Source organism: Kogia breviceps, chromosome 6, assembly GCF_026419965.1.
Source record: "Kogia breviceps isolate mKogBre1 chromosome 6, mKogBre1 haplotype 1, whole genome shotgun sequence".
Classification (NCBI taxonomy): Eukaryota; Metazoa; Chordata; class Mammalia; order Artiodactyla; family Physeteridae; genus Kogia; species Kogia breviceps.
Genome location: NC_081315.1, coordinates 110,513,470 through 110,539,060, shown reverse-complemented (window position 1 = coordinate 110,539,060; position 25,591 = coordinate 110,513,470). Strand labels below are relative to the sequence as shown.

Sequence of the window (25,591 nt, the reverse complement as noted above, 5' to 3'; positions counted from 1 at the left end):
CTCAGGCCAACTTCTGTTGGTGGCCTGTGGTCGTCCATATATTAGATTTCTCCCCTGTAGATCAAAGGTAGGTAAAGACTCAGTCCTACTGGGTAGTTTGAACAGCGTTGCTCTTGGGATCTGGTGTCAAGTTTACATCGGGGTACTAATAGTAATGTAATAGGATAGCTCTGCTCCAACCAATTTTATCCTGAACAGAGAGGTGTTTTTTTTTTTTTTTTTTTTTTTTTTTTTTTTTTTTTTTTTGCAGTACGCGGGCCTCTCACTGTTGTGTGGCCTCTCCCGTTGCGGAGCACAGGCTCCGGACGCGCAGGCTCAGCGGCCATGGCTCACGGGCCCAGCCGCTCCGCAGCATGTGGGATATTCCCAGACCGGGGCATGAACCCATGTCCCCTGCATCGGCAGGCGGACTCTCAACCACTGCGCCACCAGGGAAGCCCATCCCATAGGTTTTGGATCGTCGTGTTTTTGTTGTCATTTGTCTCTAGGTATTTTTTGATTTCCTCTTTGATTTCTTCAGTGATCTCTTGGTTATTTAGTAACGTATTGTTTAGCCTCCATGTGTTTAAGTTTTTTATGTTTTTGTCCCTGTAATTGATTTCTAATCTCATAGCATTGTGGTCACAAAAGATGCTTGATATGATTTCAATTTTCTTAAATTTGCTGGGGCTTGATTTGTTGACCCAAGATGTGATCTATCGTGGAGAATGTTCCGTATGCACTTGAGAAGAAAGTGTAATCTGCTGTTTTTGGATGGAGTGTCCTATAAATATCAATTAAACGTATCTGGTCTATTCTGTCATTTAAAGCTTGTGTTTCCTTATTAATTTTCTGTCTGGATGATCTGTCCATTGGTGTAAATGAGGTGTTAAAGTCCCCCACTCTTATTGTGTTACTGTCAGTTTCCTCTTTTATAGCTGTTGGCATTTGCCTTGTGTATTGAGGTGCTCCTCTGTTGGGTGCATATTTATTTAGAATTGTTATATCTTCCTCTTGGATTGATCCCTTGATCATTATGTACTGTCCTTGCTTGTCTCTTGTAACATCCTTTATTTTAAAGTCTATTTTATCTGATATGAGTATTGCTACTCCAGCTTTCTTTTGATTTCCATTTGCATGGAATATCTTTTTCCATCCCCTCACTTTCAGTCTGTATGTGTCCCTAGGTCTGAAGTGGGTCTCTTGTAGACGGCATACATATGGGTCTTGTTTTTGTATCCATTCAGCAAGCCTGTGTCTTTTGGTTGGAGCATTTAATCCATTTACATTTAAGGTAATTATTGATATGTATGTTCCTATTACCATTTTCTTAATTGCTTTGGGTTTGTTTTTGTAGGTCCTTTTCTTCTCTTGTGTTTCCTGCCTAGAGAACTTCTTTTACCATTGTTGTAGAGCTGGTTTGGTGGTGCTGAATTCTCTTAGCTTTTGCTTGTCTGTAAAGCTTTTGATTTCTCCATTGAATCTGAATGAGATCCTTGCCAGGTAGAGTAATCTTGGTTCTCCCCTTTCATCACTTTAAATATATTGTGCCATTCCCTTCTGGCTTGTAGAATTTCTGCTGAGAAATCAGCTGCTAACCTTATGGGAGTTCCCTAGTATTTTATTTGTCATTTTTCCCCTGTTGCTTTTAATAATTTTTCTTTGTCTTTAATTCTTGTGAGTTTGATTACTACATGTCTCAGTGTGTCTCTCCTTAGGTTTATCCTGCCTGGGACTCTCTGTGCTTCCCGGACTTGGGTAGCTATTTCCTTTTCCATGTTAGGGAAGTTTTTGACTATAATCTCTTCAAATATTTTCTTGCGTCCTTTCTCTCTCTCTTCTCCTTCTGGGACCCCTATAAGGTGAATGTTGGTGTGTTAATGTCGTCCGAGAGGTCTCTTAGGCTGTCTTCATTTCTTTTCATTCTTTTTTCTTTATTCTGTTCCATGGCAGTGAATTCCACCATTCTGTCTTCCAGGTCACTTATCTGTTCTTCTGCCTCAGTTATTCTGCTATTGATTCCTTCTAGTGTATTCTTTTTTTTTTTTTTTTTTTTTTTTTTGTGGTACGCGGGCCTCTCACTGCCGTGGCCTCTCCCATTGCGGAGCACAGGCTCCGGACGCGCAGGCTCAGCGGCCATGGCTCACGGGCCCAGCCGCTCCGTGGTATGTGGGATCTTCCCAGACCCGGGCACGAACCCGTGTCCCCTGCATCGGCAGGCGGGCTCTCAACCACTGCGCCACCAGGGAAGCCCCCTTCTAGTGTATTCTTCATTTCATTTATTGTATTGTTCATCTCTGTTTGTTTGCTCTTTAATTCTTCTAGGAGTTTGTTCTTTAATTCTTCTAGGTCTTTGTTAAACATTTCTTGCATCTTCTTGATCTTTGCTTCCATTCTTTTTCCAAAGTCCTGGACCATCTTCACTAACATTATTCTCAATTCTTTTTCTGGAAGGTTGCCCACCCCCTCTTCATTTAATTGTTTTTCTGAGGTTTTATCTTATTTGTTCATCTGGTACATAGTCCTCTGCCTTTTCATCTTGTCTACCTTTCTGTGAATGTGGTTTTTGTTCCACAGGCTGCAGGACTGTAGTTCTTCTTGCTTCTGCTGTCTGCCCTCTGGTGGATGAGGTTATCTCATAGGCTTGTGCAAGCTTCCTGATGGGAGGGACTGGTCGTGGGTAGAGCTGGGTGTTGCTCTGGTGGGTAGAGCTCAGTAAAACTTTAATCTGCTTGTCTGCTGATGGGTGTTGAGTTCCCTCCCTGTTGGTTGTTTGGCCTGAGGGGACCCAGTACTGGAGCTACAGTCTTTTTGGTGGCGTTAATGGCGGACTCCAGGAGGGCTCATGCCAAGGAGTACTTCCCAGAACTTCTGCTGCCAGTGTCCTTGATCCCGCAGTGAGCCACAGCTGCCCCCCGCCACTGCAGGGGACCCTCCAACACTAGCAGGTAAGTCTGGTTCAGTCTCCTATGGGGTCACTGCCTTTCCCCAGGTCCTAATGCACACACTACTTTGTGTGCCCTCCATAAGTGGAGTCTCTGTTTCCCCTAGTCCTGTCAAAGTCCTGCAATCAAATCCTGTTAGCCTTCAAAGTCTGATTCTCTGGGAATTCCTCCTCCCATTGCCAGATCCCCAGGTTGGGAAGGCTGACATGGGGCTCAGAACCTTACTCCAGTGGGCAGACTTCTGTGGTATAAGTGTTTTCCAGTCTGTGAGTCACCCACCCAGCAGTTATGGGATTTGATTTTATTGTGATGGTGCCTCTCCTACTGTCTCACTGCAGCTTCTCCTTTGTCTTTGGATGTGGGGTATCTTTTTTGGTGGGTTCCAGTGTCTTCCTCTCGATGATTGTTCAACAGTTAGTTGTGATTCTAGTGCTCTTGCAAGAAGGAGTGAGTGCACGTCCTTCTATTCTGCCATCTTGAACGAATCCCTAAATGTATTAGTAGTTTTAATCTTTACCCAATCTTGTAGACAAAAGAGAGGATCCGTGGCTTGCCCAAGGTTGAAACAGCCAGTAATGACAGAACCAGTAATGACAGCTGGCCAGGCAGCTGGCTCCAGAGTTCATGTTCTTAACTAGCTTAAGTAGGGTTTGGCTGGATTCAGGGGTTGAAAGTGTTATGAGACTGCTTGGCTTGGCTCGCATCTCAGAGCTTCCTTCCTAAGGTGGGCTCTTCTGTGTGTCTCCATGGTGACAAGACCACACTGACCTCAGAGAGGTTTTCCCAACAGCTCTAGCCTAAGTCCTGGGGACTGACAGGTCTGGTCTGGGTCATGTGCCCTCTCCTAGGGCAGGGTCAGCCTCCTGAGAACACTGCAGGACTGCTACAGAAGGGAGAAAAAGTGTTTTCTCAGAGGAAGGGATGTCTACACCAATGACCAGGGTTAATTGTAACCAAGGGTCAAAGTGAAAACCAGGTAATGGAATTCCTAGGTCGATGAAAATAATCAATAAACAATCAATAATTAGAAAAGAGTTTTATTTGCACCAAACTGAGGACTAGCCCGGAAGCCTGGTTCCCAGATTACTCTAAGAAACTGCTCTGGAGAAGCAGGTTTTCAGCACAGTTTTATATCTTGTCAGAACAAAGAACATTAAACAAGTCAGGGATACAGGTCTTCAAGGTTTCAAAAAAACCCCAATGCATACACATACAGCACATACAGTAATGGCCTTGGCACCTGGGAAGGGAGTCTTATTATCAAAGGAGGACCAGCATCGGTGTCCCAGGAAGAGGGGAATTTAATCTTTATTTTTAAAATGGACATTCTTTACATCTGGTCAATGTGCCCTTTTCTTTAATAATTAAAGCAGATGTACAGGGCTTCCCTGGCGGCGTAGTGGTTAAGAATCCGCCTGCCAATGCAGGGGACACAGGTTCAAGCCCTGGTCCAGGAAGATTCCACATGCTGCTGAGCAACTAAGCCTGTGCGCCTCAGCTACTGAGCCTGCGCTCTAGGGCCCACGAACCACAACTACTGAGCACACGTGCCACAAATACTGAAGCCTTGCACCTAGGGCCTGTGCTCTGCAACAAGAGAAGCCACCGCAATGAGAAGCCCACACACCACAACGAAGAGTAGCCCCTGCTTGCCATAACTAAAGAAGGCCCACGCACAGAAACGAAGACCCAACGGAGCCAAAAATAAATAATTTAAATTAAAAAAATAAAACAGATGTACAAAGTAGGTTTGATAGCCACAAACAGGCTATTTTATTTAGCAAAAATTCTAGTTAACTCATGTAGAAGCCAGAATGATTTCCCTATATATGTAAATATGTAAAAATTTCAATATGTAAAAATTGTAAATCTCAATATGTAAGAATTTCTTTTATCACCTGTTATGTGCCAGGTGTTTGCAAGGCATTGGGGAGCAGCTATGAAATGGTTGTAGCCCCCTGTCAACTGGGAGAGCACAAGAAAAAGGAAGATTGCAACAAAGAGTAACTGGAGCCCAAGGAGAAGGGAATAACTGATGAGGAGGTAAGCAGGAACCAAATCCAGAAAGCCTGGCAAGGCCAATTAATAACTACCACCAATTGAACGCGCGAGGCACTAGCCTAAACAATTGGTATACACTTATCTTCACTCTGGTACCCACTGTGTCACAGATGAGGAAACTGATACTTAGAACAATGAAATAACTTGCCCAAGGAATCCAGAGTGATGGAGCCAGGATTCAATAGTCTATGAACACCTTGGATTTAACCACATTGCTAAGGGAAGGCCAGCAAAGGTCACAGTCAAATTTATTTTTTCCCCAAAAGTAATCCACAGTCAAAATGAAATTTCTTGGTTTGTAGCAATCTGATATCATACATCTATCATTTCGGTGCACGGTACACACACTGAAGAACTTATTTAATGGGCCCTAGCAATGAAGATGTGGTCATTAAATACGGGATTTTTTCCAATCTGCTTTTGAGTATCATCAATATGGTCTCCAAGAAGTGCATTTAGGGCTTGCCTGGTGGTGCAGTGGTTGAGAGTCCGCCTGACGATGCAGGGGACACAGGTTTGTGCCCCGGTCCGGGAAGATCCAACACATGCCGCAGAGCGGCTGGGCCCGTGAGCCACAGCCGCTGAGCCTGTGCGTCCGGAGCCTTTGCTCTGCAACGGGAGAGGCCACAACAGTGAGAGGCCCGGGTACTGCAAAAAAAATAATAAAAAAAAGAAGTGCATTTAAAATATCAGGGGGGGAAAAGCTGAAAGGCATTCGGATCCAAATACAAAGGCCCTGAAACCACCAAAGGGGAAACTAATCTGACACGAACATACTACATATGGAAACCCTGGAATGGTTGCGATGCTCCCGGGAATATTCAATTACAAGGGAGACCCAACACTGACCTTTTTACAAGGAGACAATCAACAGAAGGCTGTATTTGATAAGAGGAATTAACTTCCTGTTAACAAGGCTTCTAACCCTGTACAAGCAAAAGGAGAAGGGAGGGCAAAGACCCCAGTAGGCTTTGAAGAGATAAACCCTGGTTCTTTAGGAGTCTGAAAAGAAAAATAAAAAAACAAAACGGGAAAAAGGAGTTATTGTGTAGAAAGGCCATATGATCCACCCAGTTGTTAAATCCTTTGCTCCAAAGGGTTTCGCTACAAGGGCTGAAGAAATGATAGAAATAAACCTGTAGAAACTTGACATTCTTTTCTTGAATATTTATTGCATTTCTTCTGCAAACACTCACAACATATAGAGATATTAAAGAGTGCCTACTAATTCAGATTTTACTTCTTGGGTGGCTTTTTGGACTATCCATCACTGTATTCAACCTACCTCAAGCCACTCCCCCTGGTCCCCACGTACCACAGCTGAATGAAGGCTGCCCTTTATTCGGTGCTCCCATAACCCCATATGCAGTATCTGTTATGGCATTGGATGGAAATCGTCTCCACCACTAGATTCTAACTTGCCCCTGTCCTCAGCATTTTAGCAGATGTAGCTGCTCAGAAAATGTTTGTTGACTTAATTAATGAAACGCTTCCATTCATTTATAAATACTGCTTTCTACTGTACTTGGTCTCTGTGGTCATTTTTGGCCCAGGAGCTCAAGGGCAACGTCATGTCTTATCCATCTTATCTCCATTGCCTCGCATGGTGCCTAACAGTTCCTAGCAGGCAGTAGGTGCTCAGCAAGTTTGAAGGGTTAAGCACAAAATTTCTCAACATATGACACGGTAGGAAGGAGGCAGGAGAGTAGCAAACAGGATTACTGATGGAGGAAAACTTGTGAATTAGTGACACAGTCTTTTTCAGTTTATGAGTGTGAGTGATGGGAACTGACGAATTTCTGGGAAAGTACAAATTTAGCTTTCACGTTTCTGGCTGGGGGCAATTTCTCACGAGCCATAAGAAGGCGGCTAACACGAACCACATACAGGTGCTTCACATTTAAAACCCCAGAACAAATCCATAAGGCAGGTATAATCCTCGTCGTACAGAAGAGGAAACACGCCCAGAAAGGTTTATTTCTTGCCTGAGCCCACCCGAGCGGTCAGGGCCAGGCCCAGGCTCCACCGCAGGTTCCCGGGCCCGGCTCAGCGGTCCTTTCCTCCTCCTGGGTGGCCTCTGACTCTTTCAAGTCTAGCTGGGCGACTCCTGAGGAGGAGGAGGAGGAAAGAAGCTGGGGGCTGGGATGCTTTGGGCATACAGGAGCCATGGGGTTCAGGACGCAGAGCACAAAAGCAACGAAGTGCCCCTGTAGGGCCTTGCACACCCACCCGCGCGCATTCGCCGGCATCGGTAAGCTTGACCCTTCTGGGCTTCCATAGTTCGGAACAAACTGGATATCTTTAGGTGGGGTAGGACAAATATTTTGAAATTCAAATCATGTTTAAGGATTTGAGCACTGAGATAGCAAAGCCAAACCCTCCGTACGTTCTCACGAACTAAAACCGCGAAGACAACACAGGCTTTCCCCTTCACAAAAGGAAGTCCCTCCCTCCGCCGGCGAACCGATGCCGGAAGTTCCGGTGGGCTTGACGTCACTACCGCCCAGTTTCAGGGCGGTGCTAAGATCGGTGCAAAGATGGACGCTGTACAGGCTCGGGAGAGACTCCGGCGGAGATACCTGTTCCCGCGGGACCCGGTGGTGCAGCTGGACCGCGAGGGCTACGCCGGGCCGGGTGAGGCACCCCCCCCCCCCCAGCGCGCTCCGAGTCGCGCCGAGGTTCCCGGAGGCGAGGCGCCGGACACGGCCGGCCCCGCGGGCCTCTCGCAGCCCTACCCAGTCTGGAGGGACCGGGTTTCGTTTTTTCAAGGCTTACCAAGTAGTTTTGCAAGTCGGGTATATAGTGTCGTAGAAGAAGACCCTTAGAGATCAGGTAGCCTTGCTCATCTTGGTTTTCAGGATTCCCAGGAGAGCTGGTTTAACACCTGTTTGGCATTATCCATTAAAATAAAAATATCCACAGATTGTATTTCTAAGAACCTAACAGAGGAGCATACTCGTAGCAGTACACAAGGGCGTATGTGCAAAGTCTTTCATCTCAACTTTGCTTGTAATAGCGAACGACTGGATATATCTAATTGTCCGTCAGCAGGGGGCTGGTTAAATACACTTGGCTGTTTATACATGACACAGCAGGCAGACTTTTATGTATCAATGTGGATGCTTTTCAAAGGGAGGCGCAGAACAACGTATGGTATGCCACCATTTGTGTTCAAACCAGATAACATGCGGTGTGTGTTTACCTGTAGATGCATAGAATATGCAAGAATTCAGTAGACGTTATTACTGGTAGCTGCTTTGGGGCTGGGGAACTGGGGTTAAGGAGAAAGAGAGATTTCACTTTAGATCTTTTTGTCCTGTATGTTGTAAATCTTGTGTATTTATTACTTTAAAAAGGTAAACGCAGAAAACATCATGCTCAAGCATGCTGGTTTATAAATTTTGAGGGTGTCTCGCAGAATTTGTATTATGAATAAGCTTCCCAGGAATTCTGATGGTCAGCTAAAAGCTCGGGAACCTTGGCTACATACTAGTGGTTCTCACATGAACTGAGAGAGAGGGCATGTCAGTCAATGGGGAACTTGTTAGACCCCGTTTGACCCATTCTTTCAGATTGGGTCTCAAATGGAAGGAGTTTGACTTGTCCATCACCTGTCTAAGACAGTACCATGTTGGGACTGGACCTCCAGTGTGCCCTTCCACTTTTGAGCTGCCCCAAAAGGTTGTGTTTGTTTAAAAAATTAAAATATGTAGTTGTAAGTAGTGTTTTTGGAAAATCAAGTCCATTTTGTGTTCTAATGTTTGCCACTTGCATTTTTCTTAATTAACAGGACTAATCACTTTCCTAGATTATATATGAAGCATAGCATTAAAATTCCTATACTGCTAGATGGCATTATTCTTTCCAAAAGACTATATAAATAAATTTGGTTGCAAAACTCATTTAGCAGCAAAAAAGTTGACTATATGAGACAGGTTTTATGGCAGGCTCCTATTAATTATTTCTAAAAATATAAAACTATTTTGGTGGTTTTACAGAAGAAATTGGTACTATAATGGTACTATAATGGGAGAGAAGCATCCACATTGGTACATAAAAGTCTGCCTGCTGTGTCATGTATAAACAGCCAAGTGTATTTAACCAGCTCCCTGCTGACGGACAATTAGATGTTTCCAGTCGTTCGCTATTACAAGCAAAGCTGAGATGAAAGACTGCACACACGCCCTTGTGTACTGCTACGAGTACGCTCACCCATTATAGTACCAATTATAATCTAGGAGTTGACATGGAGGGGAAGGTTGTTCATCACACTCCTGAGTCCTCACTGAACATTGGAGAGTGTTCTGGAGGCCCCTAGATGACAGAAAAAGAGGGAGAGGTGTTGGTGAGAAAGCTCTAGGAAATTATTTTATTTGACTTAAAATAGGTATAATTTTAAAAAAAAAAAGGAAAAGGGGAATTCCCTGGCAGTCCAGTAGTTAGGACTCTGCTTTCACTGCTGAGGGAGCAGGTTCAGCCCCTGGCTGGGGAACTAAGATCCTGTAAGCGGCGCAGCGTGGCCAAAAAAAAAAAAAAAAAAGTATAATATTTCCTGTGAAGTTAATGGTTCATAAGTTGAACTCTCTGTTATTTGCAGAAACCTCTACACCTGTTGAGAAAAAGGAGAAACCTCTTCCAAGACTTAATATCCATTCTGGATTCTGGATTTTGGCATCCATTGCTGTGACCTATTATGTTGATTTCTTTCAAACCGTTAAAGAAAACTTTCACACCAGTAGGTAAGAAAACTTTATTTTTCTGTTTAACTGCTTTGTAAGTTAAACCCGTGTGTTTTATTTTTCACATTTTGTGAGCCGAATTCTTCAAATGCTTAGTAGGCACCTACTTTCTGCCGGGCATGGTGTTGGAGGTGCTGGTGACGCAGAGTTGAAAAAGAGAGTGTGTGTTCTGGGCACGTACTGCAGAGTGGGTGAGCCTGGAAATTATTTCAGTGGGCTTTTTCAGCACAGATGTTTTGTAGGATGAGGACTAGTGAATTTAAGAAGGACTTAATCCATTTGTAAACCATGCAGAGAGAATGACTGAAGGTCTTTAAGAAGATAAAGTACACGAGCACTTGGAGGAGGGAATGAGAATTGTGGTGGGTGGGAATTGGGTTGCAGAGCTCGTTTTCAGAGAATAGTTACAGCCAACAAGGTAACTACATGTTCAGGCTGTGATTGAATTCGAGTTGAGGTCACTGGTGGGAGGAGTCAGGAGCTTTGAGGCAGGATGTCAAATAGTCCATCGTTCATGAGGATTGAAATCTCTTTAGTATAATCTAGGAGTTGACATGGAGGGGAAGGTTGTTCGTCACACTCCTGAGTCCTCACTGAACATTAGAGAGTGTTCTGGAGGCCCCTAGATGACAGAAAAAGAGGGAGAGGTGTTGGTGAGCATCAGAGCTGGCATCGAGAGGGGTGGTTTGCTTAAAGTGCAAGTGTAATTGTTTGGAAGTACCAGCAGGGCTAGAAAGGTGCAGACTGGACTGTTCGATCCAGTGATATAGTTGGGGGTTGGGGGACACACAGTCTCTCCCGCAGAGGCTCTCAGGAAGAGCAGTGACTGCAGGAGGGGTGCCTGAGGAGAGTGAGGGAGCAGGTGCTCTGGGGAAAGCAGGCAGGGTGTGGGGGGGTGTTATGTAAACTATGGGAGGGAGAGAGCTTGTTCCCGTTCCTTATTTCCACAAGCAGGAGCTTTCCCTAAACACTCCCATCTTCTGGCCCTTCCCCTCACTGGCTTCTTCCCTGGGAGGTGCTAGACCTCCTGATAGGGTTTGGGATGAAGAACCAGACATGTAGCTCAGCACCTTCTTCCTCTTGGGAGCCAGCTGCCCATTGGAAGCACAGATTCTGGGCTGCTTTTCTGCACCCTTGTTTTATGGGGCGACCCGGGCATGAGAAGGTCTCTAGGTTTTCACTGTGACTTGAAACCCAGTGGGTAAGTCTGTCTATTTCTGGGTTTCAGTGTGAGGAAGCATGTTGTCACCATTCACCAAAGCTGTCTTTTTGTAGCTCTATCAGTAAAAAAGCTGACAGTTGGTCTTTATCAGTTTGGTTTTGGTTTCTTTGTGTCTTTCAATTGGTCTAGAACTTGGGCTGGGAAAAGAAGGGATGGTTGTTTCAGACACCATCAGTAGCACCTGCTGCTTCATTCATGAGATATCTCTTGAGAGCCTGAGATGTATCCAGTTATGGTGACAGTGATGAACAAGGCACGTTTCTCAGTCCACCAGCTCACTTTAGGCTGTGATGGATGAGTAAGTCACGTGGTGCGTACTGTTTGCTTGTACGAGGGCATGCGCGAGATGCTGTGAGTGCACCTAGAAAGGGGCACCCAGTCCAGCCCGACCTCAGGAGGTAGGCCTTTTTGAGGTTTCAGGAGAGATGAGAGGACTTATCCATTTGTGTCCTATGTCTCCTTGTGTATGAGAATACTAAGTATTCTTAGCAGTTAAAGGAGGTGGTGAGGTAAGGAATAGCTCACTACACTGTGAGGTGTTTGGGGGCGCCCACAGTAGTAGTGGCAACCAGTAGCCCACCGGTGGTGTGTGACAGCCTGCACTCAGCCTCTGGACCAGGACTGGGGGACATGAAAAGAAAGTGGGAGTCATAGGCCTGTCCACAAAGAAGTGTCATCTTAGAGGAAAAGAGACGGAAACGCATGGCCGAAGGCTGAGGACTTTGAGTAGAGTAGTGTTGCGTTCTTGCTGAGGCCTCGGTAAGCAGCGGGGAGTTGGGGCAGCTGTGGCGGGAGAGCGCTACCCAGAGGCAGTCTGTGCAGGCTGCCTCTGCTTTCTCAAAAAGGGTTCATTCCTCTGATTTTCCAAATCTGGCCTCCTCCCATGACCAGCAGGGGCTGGAAGGAAGGGGCTGATGAGCTTTTTCTCACCCACACTGAGCCAGGTCTTGTGTGGAGTTGGAAGGAGCAAAAAGCCACTGGAGATATTCTAGGAACAGGAGGGTTTCATTTAGAAATCTTTTACGAGAGGCGATATGAATCAACTCCTTCCAAATAGATATTCAGTATTTTAAGAAACCCTGCTTAACTTGGAGGAGTTGATGGTATCTGTTGAAATCTTTTATTACCCTCACACTCAAAACTTCAGAAACAACCAGAAAGCCACTAGCTTTCCTGTATGTTTAAAGAAAACGTCCTTTTTTGTCGGTTAGCTTATGAAAGTGTGTGTGTGTGTGTGTGTGTGTGTGTGTGTGTGTGTGTGTTTAAAGTCTTACTTTTTCATCCTTTCATGTGTCTCACTCTCATCTTTACCTACCCATCTCCTATTAGATCTAGACTTTCTGCAAGCTGGGATTGAGTAACTGGGGGTCCCTCGGCCCCTTTCCCAGTTGATATTCTTCTTAGAAATATTTAGTCTGTTAATGAAAACTTTTAAGATATCTGATTTGTTAAGTGCTGTCAATTAGCACTTTTTTTTTAAACCACTTTATTTTTGTGTACATATTTGCCTAACAATCACTGAATTTCTAGTCAGCTTCAGGTATCTGAAGAGCCTTTATAAGTAGTTTATATTGTCTAGACCCAAGGTATGCTGCACACAGTCTGGAGCAAAATTGCAAATAACATCTTTCTAAATATAGGCATAGAAATTCTGATTCAGTAAGTTAAGATGCTTCCTTTCTCTAGTAGCCGGGCTGAGTCATACCTGGCTGGTAGGCCCTGTGTTATGGGACAGCACTCAAAATTCAAATCACCTGTGTTCAAAGGTAAACTTACAAAACCTTTGTCAGATACATGCACTGTCAAAAATGGGATAACTGCCATTGGTATTGTAAGCCAGCAACGATATGAGCCTATGTCACATTTAAGATGTATCAAAAAAGATTATTTACTATTAGACTGCAGAGGATGTAAAAGAGGATAATAGAAGGGTATTATTTTTGTCTCTACAGTTGGTTTCTGTTTGGCGGTGCCTTGTTGCTTGTTAGCTTATCGATTGCATTTTACTGCATAGTCTATCTGGAATGGTATTGTGGAATTGAAGATTATGATATCAAGTATCCATTGTTGATTCCTATTACAACCGCTACTTTTATTGTAGCAGGAATTTGGTAAGTTACCTTTGGAATAAAAATGTTTTTGATCAGGTAATGATGTCCATGGTACAAAATTCAAGAGGGAAAAAAAAAGGGAATAATGGGAAAACAGTCTCCTTGATTCCCTTTTCAGTAGTATCTTTCTTTACTTATATATTTAGTTATTTAAAATACAAATGGTGACATGCTATATATATATATATATATATATATATATATATATATATATATATAGCATTTTGCTTTTTAAATCATTTTCATTGTGAAGTATAATACAGACAGAATAGTGGAAGACTCTAAAATGTACAGCTGAATTATCATTTATCATGCAGTGAGCCTTCGTGTAAACCCTAACGAGGTCAAGAGAAAGATCTGTGCCGGCCCCCCTAACCCCTTCCATGCCCCCTCCCAGTCACTCTACCTTCATTTCTGCCCGCAGGTAAACACAGTCCCCACCTTCATGGTAATTGCTTTCTTTTGCATCTCTTATAGAAATGAGTTCGTATAGTATGTATTCTTTTACATTTGACTGTTTACATGCAACATTATGTATGATTCATCCATACTGTGCATAACAGTTGCTTGTTTTCATTGCTGTTCAGCATTCCATCTTATAACCAAATCCCAGTTTATCTGTTCTGCTGTCGATAGCATTTGGATTGTTTCCAGTTTGGGGTTATTATGAGTGATACTGTTAAGAACATTCTTGTGTATGTCTTGTGTGTCTGTGCGTGTTTCTGTTCTATGTATATGTATATGCATACATATATATACATCTCTAGAAGGGAAATCGTTGGCTTATCGGGTATGCATACCTCCAACTCTAGTAAATAGTGCCAAACTGTTTTCCAGAGTGATCTTTTTTTTCTTTTAAATTGAGTTTGGAATTCTTCCATACCAGTGCATATAGATGTGTCTCATTCTTTTTAACAGTTACATCATTATCACTGCATGGACATATCATGATTTATTTAAACAGCTCCCTGTTTTTTTTTTTATTCTTTGGCTGTTATAAATAATGCCACAATTAACATCATTTTTCATAAGCTAAGAGGTTCTCAATGAAAAGTTTTTTTTATGTTTATAAAAGTGTTTTATAACTTGCTCATTAAAGAAAAATCTGTAAATTACAGAAAAACACAAAGGAAGTAAATCCCATGATCCTGCCAACCAGAGAGAAAACTACACTGAACATTGTGTATGGCCTTTTAGGTTTTTTTCCTCTCTTTATATTAATTGCATTTTAATTTGGGGAAGACCACACACCTTTGTACATATTCAGTTTAAATGTATTTTTTTCTATTATGTATTTTCTGTAGTTGTAGTTTATGGGTGTTTGACATATGTTGCTTTGTGATGCAGTGTTTTATTAACCCTTCGGTGACGAGTGTAGACAGTTGTCTTATTTTACAATTCCTTTTAAGGCTAACGTCACCCCCAGAAATGTTACTGTATTTTTTAGAACAGTAGGATTATAGCTACTTAAATTTCTACTTCTCAAAATATTATGTTAGTCATTAACTATCTGAAACACTTGTTTAATTGACTATAATTTTCCTTTATTAACTTCTCTTAAAAATTCAGTTCATAAAAATCATTGCACTTAGAAAGTGTGTTACTCTTACCTTGGTGACAGGAATAGTGTTTTTCTCAATGGAAAGTTTAATAGCAGCTTATAAATGATGACTTTTTCATTCTGTTTCTAACAAAAATACTTTAACCGTCTTTTTTTTTTTTTTTTTTTTTTTACCATTATAGTTTGGTACTGTGTGAGATCGTAAAAGCAGGCTGTAGTCATTTTATTTCGTGTTCTTTTACAGATACTAATGTTAAGAGACTGAAGTCTCTGTTAAGCCAGGCCAGCTCTCCTTAGAGGAGCTTTAGTGATTCCAGTTCTGAGTACTTGGTGAAGAAATTGTGATATTTCTGATATTGGCTAAATCTCATATCTGAGAAACATGATTTATTTATAGAAAGTTACTGGCTCAATGAACTTTCCCAAACTGGGTAAAAGTGAGTCCTTTAAATCTAGATTCTACAGTAGAATATAGTTATATAAAGTATAGCTATAGTTGTGAACTGCGTGGCTATTTTGTCCTTTTCTTTTCAGCTTCAATGTTGCTTTATGGCATGTGTGGTCATTTTTCACTCCACTGCTGTTGTTTACCCAGTTTATGGGGGTTGTAATGTTGATCTCACTCCTTGGATGATTTCTAAAGGTAAGATTTCTGGAATGGTATTTCTAATAATGAATGCATTTGAAAAAGTCTTTCATGGTAATTTTCAGTGGACATAGCAATAACGGACTAGTAAATTATTTCAGTCATGTTTACACGAGAGCTGTTCATCCACTGAACTCTGAGGTAGAAGGGACTGTGATCCCTTCCCATTTGCATAATTTAGTTCTAAGTGACTACTTTTTAGAGAAGGCACCCTGACCTTCCAAGATCTCATGAAGAGAGTATTTGCATCTTCTAATATGGATAAGTTCACACATTGATCCATTTTCTATTGCAGTAGACTTCCATCTTCTTCTCTACAGATGACTGTTGGCTAGCTCGTTCTTAGTTAACGGGAATGTGGGAAGAATGGGCAATTTTACCCAGTTGAGAAGAAAAATCTGTTTTCTGACTGTCCTGGCTGCCTCATAAAAATCTGATGGATGGCACATCAGCCTTTTCCTTCCATGTTATTATAGAATTTCTGCTTCCCCAGAGACCACTGTGTCCCTGGGCCTGCTGCCTTCACAAAGGAGTCTATTTGCTAATTGTCAGGTAACTCATTTATTGAATAAGTATGTGTTCAGAGTACTCACTGTACATGCTTAGGGACATGGTGAAAAAGACAGACGGTCCCTCTCTTCATGTTAGAACTTGGAGAAAATCTACTCCATATGTCAGTTTACTTACTTGTAAACTTGAAAACTGAGACCCAGAGGAGGAAACTTGAAAACTGAGACCCAGAGGAGTAAACTTGGAAAATTGAGGCCCAGAGAAGAAAAAGTTAATGCACTCAATTATTGGGGTGCAAAAGAAAACTGATATTTCAGCTCACAGCGTGTTTTCCCTTTGGAGTTTTAAAGGAAAGTCCCTATAACCAGGTAAAGAAGAAATGGATGTCCTCTCATTGTTGCTAGTCTGAAAATAGCTGCTAGCACACACATGCTGATGTGCAGAGTCCCCTCCACACGTTGTGCTGTGTCTAGGACCGTTTGGACTCTCACGGTACGTCTTCTGTCCCTGTTGACCTGTCGCCACAAGAGCATTCCCTCATCTGACCCTGTCTCCTTTGAATCACTGGCTGTTCAGTATTGAGTTTTTCCACGTGTTCAGGAGCTTTTGACTTACTGCCGACATCAACTTATAATTGGTAACAGAGAGCCAGAGAGTGTTGTAGGCAGAGAGATTGAACTGTGCTTTTTAATGTTAAATCCAACAGCCTGAGATAGAATGTCTCGCTTGGGTTTTCTTTCAGGTGTAAGGGCATGTCAGTTTAAAGTGAATGATTAATATCCTGCTAGCTGAAAGCACCGCAGACATAATGGAAAAGCTACAGTGTGTTTTTGCATCTATGAAGTGAATGGTTTCCTTGGAAGAATTGTAACTTTATAGCTCTGTAGTTGAAATCAGAATAAATTATATTTCATTTGCATATTCCTAAACTCATTATCGAAATTTTCAGATTCAGAGTAGAAATATTCTATTCAAGACAGAAATAACTAATTTGCAGTGTTAATCTGTTTGGATCATTGGAGAAACTGTTGGTGTAAAAATTTAAATGAATTTTCAGTAGAGATGCATAATGTACTACCGATAGTGTAGAGAAGTTGTTCACTCTTCCATTTAAGGGGGAGCAGTTCAGTGTATGAGATGACTGGCTGTGTATATAAAGGAATGATAGTGTCATGTGCCTTTAACCCAACTTCAGCAATTCCTGTATAATACCATTTTTATAATAGTTTTGTTAGGAGGAGGACCAGTTGAAAGGATTTTGTGTTTTCCCATCACTTAAGATTTTATCACTGTGTAAATTACTGGGGTTTTAGCATTTGTTTAACATATGAACTTTTAATCATGTTAAGTACGTGTAATTTTTTTCTTAATATTTAAATAAAGTATTTCTATAACATTCTTGTGGGTTTTGTTAATACAAACTATGGAATTGTTTCTCTCTTCAGCTATTAGCACTTTCATTATAGAAATAAGGCTTCTTTTTAGAGAAGGTTACTCTGCTTTTCAAAGACCAGTGGAAGACAGTATTTGCACTTTCAAATGCAAATATGTTTACATTAAACCTAAACATCGTAAGCATTGTGACATTTTAAGTACCTTATGTTGGTTTCTGCACTCCCCATCCCCAAGGGACTTCAGGTGATGATATGTTTCAGTCAACACTTGTGTCTGGCTGGGATCACACCCTGCAGTAGTAGTTAATCTTGACCTTGAGTAGCAGTTAATCTTTCTCCAGCTGTGAGGCAGGAACAATATCTGTTGTTGGGTTGCAGGTGATAAGAATAATGTTTATGAAATACCTGCTACAGTGCCTGGAACACAGTAGGTGCTCACTCAATAAATGGTAATGGAGAGGGAATGAAAGACAAAGTAGATCAAAGAGCAGGAATGGGAAGAGGCAGGTATGATCGGTAAACAGAATCAAGCTCAGTTTGTGTACATATGCATGTGAGGGTGTGTAGAGAGAGTCATTTAAAGTAAGTAGCAAAGTCAGGTGAAGGTCAGAATCAGGTGGCCAAGTCAGTCAGTGATGTGAGGGTCCAGTGCAAGGCTGAGGTTGCAAACCCAGGAAGTAGGATTAGAGAGAGCACTGATTCAGACCCTCCGGAGGGAACTTGGGTGGGGGCAAGGGACGTACCCCCGTGACAACTCCCACAGAGTCTTTGGCCAGACTCTGCAAGAAATTCTTCCTTCCCTCCCTACCTTCCTTCCATTTTTCTTTTCTTGCAAAGTAGTTTTACTGTTGATACTTGGATAGAAACCTAAGCCTGGGGTTTTCTGTGTAATACAGTCATTAGAACCCAGTTAGCCAAGGGCTGATACTGTGGTATAGCTAGGGTGGTAAGGAGATGATCCTGTTACAAAGAGACATCTGAATAAATTTGTGTAAATAAACAGCGTCATGCCTGGTCCCTGTGCCCATTAAATAAGTGCTGTGCAGATTTTTTGTGGGTCTTTTCCTATTGTTATAATAATTATTATTATTCTCTAAAATAAATTTATTTATTTATTTATTTTTGGCTGTGCGAGGGCTTTCTGTAGTTGCGGCGAGCGGGGGCCACTCTTCATCGCGGTGCGCGGGCCTCTCACTATCGCGGCCTCTCGTTGCGGAGCACGGGCTCCAGACGCGCAGGCTCAGTAGTTGTGGCTCACGGGCCCAGTTGCTCCGCAGCATGTGGGATCGTCCCAGACCAGGGCTCGAATCCGTGTCTGCTGCATCGGCCGGCAGATTCTCAACCACCGCACCACCAGGGAAGCCCTTGTTATAATTATTAAATAAAAACTGTGTCAAACAGTGTTGTTGCTGCTTCTAAACAAGCCTGTGGGAGGAGCATCCACTCAGAATAGTAATAAATAACTGAATTAACAGTTGTGAATGTTAATCGTGAAAGTCAAGGATATGGTAGAAGCAAGTGTGTCCTCTTAAAAATGTCCCTGACTGATGGTCCCAAGTGTCAAGACCGAGTCTTCCACTCGGGTTGCACACTGGTTGCCTCAGGCCTGCTGCTCAGAGGTTCCCATTGCAGCTGGTGACATGGCTGTCTTGTGAAGAGTCTTCCAGGTGATTCTAACGTGCGGCCTCGTTCCAGAACTATCCTGTTCCAATCACTTTGGGCAGAGATGTCCCTGCAGAAGCTAGAACGTTCAAATTGTCAGGGAACACAGAGATAGCAGAATCGAACTTAGCTCCCTAGGGTAAAAACCAGATTGAGGCTCCCTCCAAATCTGTGTCTGGGACCTAGCTTGGGAGGCAATGGTCTTTCTAGGAGACTGAATAGCATTTAACATCCTGGCTGTCTCAGGGTTCTTTGGTTTTATTCAACAGCAACAAGAAAAGGTCTCTGGCTATGCTTAAGCAAAAGAGAAATACATTGGAAAGGAATCGAGGGAAAAGCTAAGAGCCGCATCTTTATAAGTAGAATCATTTGGGGCGGTGGGGTGGGGTGGTCCCAGGTAATAGGGGTTATTAGATGTCCCAGGTAATAGGGGTTATTAGAAGGGCAGTTAGGATAACTGCCCTTCACTTAAAAATATTTTAAAGACTTTGATTCAGCTCAGTGTTTCTTGAGGTGGGAAAGAGCTTGGTAGATTTTAAGAAATGTTTACATAGAATTAATAAAAATAAATAATCAGGAATATTTCCCATACACTAAGGACTAATTTGAAAGACAAATTGCAGGCTCCGGGTCAAGGGAAGATTGGTAGTTGAACAGAAGAGTAAATTATTCCTAAAAAGGCCACAAAGATCTCTTCTAAGTCTCTCAGATTCAGTTCTGAAGTTGAGGAATGGGATTTTCCCAATTCGGCAGAAATGTAATGTGTAGCTATTTTATTTCTAAAGCAATGTGAGCAACTAGCTTTTAGTAGAGCTGTAGCTTTGGCAAACGTTATTATACCTCACTTTGGGTATATTCATAATGCCTTGAGATGCATCATTCCTATCCACATACAAATGTGTTGTACTATTTACCATCTTCAAACAAACACCCAAGATAGGGCTCCCTCACGCTTCTCCAGTCATTAACCACTTTTTGGGTCCCCTTTACAGCAAAACTCCACCGAAGAATTCTCCAGGCTCATGATATCCAATTGTGTTCCTCATTAAAAAAAATTCTATTAGGACGTATGTACGCAAAAGAGTGTGTGTAATGTTCCTTGATGTATAAAAGTAGAGTCCAAAAGGATGTCAGGAACTTGGTCCCTCCCCAGCCCACACTGAGGGGTAGGAGTGGACCCTGGAGTTCATTCAGCTCACTGCTTCCCTTGCTCTCACACGCCCAGCCCTCAGCCTGATCCTCACTCTCTCTCAGGACCAGCAGGACTCCTCGTAATCCCTCCACCCCTGTCATGGTGCCGCCACAAAACCTGGGATTCCTTCTCATACCCTGGGCTGACTTCCATGTGCGTCTGTCTGTATGTTCCGGTTATCACCTATCACTGCATAACAAACCACGCCAAAACTAAGTGCCTTAGGACAACCACCACCCCTTATTTTGCTCAGGAATCTGAAATTTGAGCAGGAATTGATAGGAACAGCTTGTTATGCATGCGGGTGACTCAACTGGGACTGGATGGCCCACTTCCAAGGTGGTTCCCTCGTGGGAACATCTTGGTGAGATGGTGCTGGCCACCAATTTCACTCCACCTGGACCTCTCCATGGGCAGCTTGGGTGTCCTCATGACATAGTAGCTGGAATTCAAGAGTGAGCTTTTACATTAGTTTTCTGTTGCTTCTGTAACAGATTGCCACCAATAGCGCTAAAAATGACAGAAATTGATTATCTCACGGTTCCTTGGTTAGAAGTCTAATATGGGTCTCGGCAGGGCTGCATCCCTTTTGTGGAGGCTCTTGGGGGACAATCCACATCCTTGTTCTTTCAGGCCGTTGGCAGAATTCAGTCCCTTGCAGCTGAAGGACTGAGATCCCCATTTCCCAGCTGGCTGGCAGCTGAGGGCCGTTCCCAGCTTGGAGATGCCAGCCACGTGTGTTTCTTGCTTGTGTAGCCTTCTTCCTCCACCTTCAAAGCCTAGGACAGTGGGTCAACACATCCCTCTTATACTTTGAAATTCTCCTGCCTCTTCTTCCCTTGCCACGTTGCTCTGACCCAGTCTTCTGCTGCCGCCTTCACTCCTAAGGGTCCGTGTGAATATATTGGGCCCACCCACCTGGGTGACCCAACATCATCTCCGTGTTTTAAAATCCTTACTTCATTTCAGTGTTCCTTTTACCAGGGAACACAACATATTTATAGGTTCCAGGGAGTAGGGTGTGGACATCTTTGGGGCCATTACTCCACCTGCCACGGTGTTCCTAGAGACAGGAAATGGAAGCTACTGCTTAAAGCGTGGGCTCAGAAGCTGAGTGTCACTTCCATCCTATGCTACTGGTCAAGCAGTCAACAGATCCCCTATTTAAGGGGGAGGGGACATGGCTTTGCCCCATCCTGAAGGAGGAGTACCAAAAAATTTGGAGGTCGTGATTTAAAATTGCCATAGTCTAGCAGTCACAGCGGAGAGCAGTAGGGAGTTTCCTTAAAAAACTAAAAATAGAGTTGCCATATGATCCAGCAATGCCACTCCTGGGCATATATCCTGAGAAAACTTGAATTCTAAAAGATACATGCACCCCAGTGCTCATAGCAGAAGTGTTCACAACAGCCAAGTCATGGAAGCAACCTAAATGTCCATCAGCAGATGAATGGGTAAAGAAGATGTGTATAAATACAATGGAATACTGCTCAGCCATAAAAAAGAATGAGATAATGCCGTTTGCAGCAACATGGATGGACCTAGAGATTATCATACTAAGTGAAGAAGGCAGACAGAAAAAGACAAATATCAATGTCATATGATATCACTTACGTGTGGAATCTAAAATATGATACAAATGAACTTATTTATAAAACAGAAACAGACACAGACATAGAAAACAAACATACAGTTACCAAAGGGTAATGGGAATGGGGGAGGAATAAATTAGGAGTTTGGGATTAACAGGTACACACTACTATATGTAAAATAGATAAACAACAAAGTCCTACTGTATAGCACAAGGAGCTGTATTCAATATCTTGTATAAACCATAATGGAAAAGAATATGAAAAAGAATTTTATATATATATATATATATATATATATATATATATGAGATGCACTTTGCTGTACAATAGAAAGTAACATTGTAAATCAGCTATACTTCAATTAAAAAAAAAAGTGAAAATTGCCACGTCTAATCTCTGTTCATAAATTGTCCAGATTCCTTCCACATGCAAAAGTCAGTTATCTCCCAGGAATCACTGAAGTTTCATCACACTGCAGCATCAGGTTCAGGCTTGAGCTCCCGGATCTCATCATCTAAATCAATAAAAGGTGCCTCATCAGGTCCTCTCAGTCTGCACACCTTTAAAGGTAAGTTACCTGCCAGTTACACACCAAACATACTGGGTGAAATAGACATAGGGTGCTTGTAATAACTTTCCAGTTCAAAGAGGGGTAACAAGGCACGTGGCCTCTGTTCCCTAAAAATTCTGAAAGCCAGCTGGGCATATGTCTCCCTCTCTTGATTAGGGACCAGTGCTGCTCTTTAGGACTGTGCAAAGCTTTAGGCTCTACCTTCTGGTCTCTATTCTGCCCTCTGTATCATCCTTTTTTTAGTGGAAGCCTGTGATTCTTCCACTAGAACAAGTCTCAGAGAGTGAGAAGTAGAAGAATTGCTGCTTTAAAAAAAAAAAAAAAGTTATTTATTTATTTATGGCTGTGTCAGGTCTTAGTTGTGGCACGAGGGATCTTCCGTTGCGGCACGTGGGCTCTCTAGTTGTAGCGCCTAGGCTCAGTAGTTGCGGTGTGTGGGCTTAGTTGCCCCATGGCGTGTGGGATCTTAGTTCCCTGACCAGGGATCGAACCTGCATCCCCTGCATTAGAAGGCAGATTCTTAACCACTGGACCACCAGGGAAGTCCCAGAAGAGCTTCTTGGTAGCGTTTAAAGAAATCTGTACCTCCTGGAGCTAGAGGGTAGATATAGCTAAGGATCAGCACAGAACTGAATTGTGAGAGTGGCAGAGTAGCAGAGAAGGCTGGATTCTCAGTTTAGGAAAATATCCACCAGGGTCAGAGCCCTGATAGGGAAGGAGCAGGAATTTGAGAATTGGGAAGGGGATAACTGGTGAAATGCACTGAGAACCTTGCACTCCTAGATTCCTCAGAACCTTCTGGACCTACAGAAGGGCCACCTCCTCCTTACCGGGTGATAGAGCCACTCCTTGCTTAAAGACCATGCTGAGGCCCCAGAGGCAGTAGGAATCTTACAAAGCAATGCTTGCTCTCCTCCAGATTTGTCCCCATGTCCCTCTTGGCCACCCATCCATTATTCTGGATCAAATGCTTGCATAGCCTTACTGGGGAATGTGCTGGCCTGCTAAGTAGAGAGAGGGGTCACATGGCAAAGGTGCTTCAGGACCTGAATAACATATACTGACAAATACTTCAGGAGCCTGTGCCTGGGAGTAAATCATGGTGGTGCTGGATTAAAAGCAGACTGTAACATTGCTTTAGGGAGAGTTTGTCAGTGTGGGTGCTCCCTTTTGAAACAGGATTCAACACCCTGGCAAGGGCTTGAAGAGCTGGTTCTAACCCACTGCTGTTATGGTTCTTGGAGACTTGGAAAAAGTCATGGCCCACATTAAGCAAAGTAGAGATGCCAGGATCGCCGTGACACATTGTGGGGTAAGGGATCAACGGACTCAGGGAAGTGGGCGTGCCCAAATGGGTCTACCATGTAAGATTAGAAAACCTACCAGCTGATCTTTGGAGGACCCCAGAGGCCCGTTGACCATGGAGATAAGAAATATGCCAATAAGAAGGGACAGGCTTCATTGAGTTGGTCAACAGTGATTGTCCTCTGTAGGCCATGCTGAGGCAGGAATGCTGTTATAGAACTGGTCTACCTAGGAGCAGCTGGAATGATAGGATCCCATAATAGTGGAGGCTGTACCATTTTTGCTTTTCCCAGGCAGGTCTAACAGTGCACCTTCACAGCCTTGCCTCAGAGCTACCTGACTCTTGTTATCTCCCATAATACAGAACTGGATTATCTGACATTCTATACAATATCATACTGGGCCACTACACTGATGATCTACAGTCATTGGATCTGATGAGCAGGAAGCAGCCAGTACTTTAGATGTCTTATCTGAAACAGGGTGGACGAGAAAACCTGCTAAAATTCAGGAGGCTATAACTTTGGTGAAGTCTCTGGGGGTTCAATGATCTTGAACGTGTTGGCATATCACCTCCAAGATGAAAGACAAGATGCTGCTCCTTGTACTTCCTCCCATTAAAAAAGAGGCAAATACTTATAGGGATTTCTAGACGTTGGAGGCAGCATAGACTACATCTAAGTGTGTTACTTTGACCTATTTACTGAGGAACTCAGGAGGCTGCCCATTTTGAGTGGGTGTTGGAGCAAGAGAAGGCTCGGAAGCATCTCCAGGCTGTAGTGCACACGTTCTCCCACTTGGATCTTATAACCCCACAAAGCCAGTGGCACTTGAAGTGTCTGTGGCAAATAGTGGTCTTATGCTGGAGACTAGCACAAACCACTAGGAGGGTCACAGCACAGACCACAAGGATTTTAGAGCAAATCCATACCTTCTTCTGTAGATAATTATTTCCCTTTTGAGAAATAACTTCTCACTTGCTACTAGGCCCTGGTAGAGACTGAATGTCCATCTATTGCATGGACTGGAGTCATCTGACCCACCAAACCGCACGGTTGGGCATGCCCAGCAGTGATATATTGTTGAGTAGGAGTGATGTAGAAGACTTGAACTTGAGCAGGGTTGAAAACCATGAATAAGTTGCATGCACAGGTGGCTCAGGTTCCTTTGAAACCACTCCTCCTGCATTGTCTCCTTTCCTTTAATTCACACCTATGGTCTCATGGGGTTTTTTTCATGACTGATGAGAAAAAGCTCAGACTTAGTTTACAGGTGGCTCTATGTCATATGACAGCACCAACCATCATGATATGATGTCCAACCATGTGGACAGCTGCAGCATTACAGCCCCACCCAAAGGGATCCCTGAAGGGAAGGGTGGAAAAGAAAAATCTTCCCAGTGGGCAGAGTGTTGAGTGGTACATAGGGTTGTTCACTTTGTCTGGATTTAGAGAGACGTCCAGAGTACAACTATACATGAACTCATGGATGGTTGCTAATATTCAGTGACTTGGAAATAAAATCTGAAGATTGGTTATAAGGAAGTTTGGGGGAAAAGTGTGTGGATGGACCTCTCAGAATGGATTCAGGGTATGAAAATTTGCATCTCATGTGAATGCTCACCAGCGGCGTCCCCTACAGAGGAGCGGGATGAAATGGCTGTTCTGTGGGAGTCCGTCAGCCTCGTGGCCTGGCCACCCCAGTGCTTGCTCTACAGGCCCAGGTACAAGGTACACGGTGGCAGGGATGGAGGCCATGCATGTGCTCAGCAACACAGAAATCTCTCCAAGACTGATGTGGTTAACAGAGTGCTGAGTGCAGAACCTGCTGTGATGATCTGAAAAAATAACATTTTGGAAACGTCTTCCATTGAGGGGGGGGAAATCTTTATCCCCTTCCCTTGAATCTGGGTGGGCTTATGACAGCTTTCACCAACATAGAATGCCGTAAATGATGCTGTGTGGCTTCTCAGGCTAGGTCATAAAGGCCATACAGCTTTTGCTAGTTCCCTTGGAATGCTTGCTTGCCAGATGTTCCCTCCTGGTATGCTCCCTTTCAAAGCCCAGATGCAGCGCTGTGAGAGGTTCAGGCCACACATAAA

The 25,591-nt window shown here is 43.3% G+C and overlaps 1 protein-coding gene, 1 long non-coding RNA gene and 1 pseudogene across 4 annotated transcripts; 1 reads left to right on the top strand and 2 right to left on the bottom strand.

Annotated features, from left to right (window-relative positions):
- Nucleotides 1-3,948: 3,948 nt before the first annotated feature.
- LOC136794394 (uncharacterized) lies at nt 3,949-7,445 on the bottom strand. The gene is made up of 2 exons (XR_010841120.1): nt 7,215-7,445; nt 3,949-5,633 (listed from the first exon to the last, which is right to left on the bottom strand). It is a non-coding gene; the product is annotated as an uncharacterized lncRNA (long non-coding RNA).
- Nucleotides 7,446-7,479: 34 nt separating this feature from the next.
- TMEM128 (transmembrane protein 128) lies at nt 7,480-17,172 on the top strand. Of its 3 annotated transcripts, none has more exons than XM_059066355.2 (5): nt 7,480-7,619; nt 9,583-9,724; nt 12,899-13,057; nt 15,153-15,261; nt 16,517-17,172. In XM_059066355.2, the coding sequence occupies exons 1-4, from the start codon at nt 7,523-7,525 to the stop codon at nt 15,250-15,252; spliced, it is 498 nt and encodes a 165-aa protein (XP_058922338.1). In that variant the 5' UTR covers nt 7,480-7,522; the 3' UTR covers nt 15,253-15,261; nt 16,517-17,172. The 3 variants fall into 3 exon arrangements, with proteins under 3 accessions (XP_058922338.1, XP_066892489.1, XP_066892488.1); XM_067036388.1 differs by having other exon boundaries at nt 16,117-17,172; XM_067036387.1 differs by having other exon boundaries at nt 15,560-17,172.
- Nucleotides 12,473-12,770, bottom strand: LOC131758789 (transmembrane protein 126A pseudogene; annotated as a pseudogene).
- Nucleotides 17,173-25,591: the final 8,419 nt, after the last annotated feature.

What these genes read in the sequence shown, in the direction of transcription:
- TMEM128 (XM_059066355.2), top strand. Translation starts at nt 7,523, where the DNA reads ATGGACGCTGTACAGGCTCGGGAGAGACTCCGGCGGAGATACCTGTTC. An exon ending in GAAAACTTTCACACCAGTAG is followed by an intron (nt 9,725 to 12,898) that starts GTAAGAAAACTT and finishes TTGTCTCTACAG; the next exon opens with TTGGTTTCTGTTTGGCGGTG. An exon ending in TTTATTGTAGCAGGAATTTG is followed by an intron (nt 13,058 to 15,152) that starts GTAAGTTACCTT and finishes TTTTCTTTTCAG; the next exon opens with CTTCAATGTTGCTTTATGGC.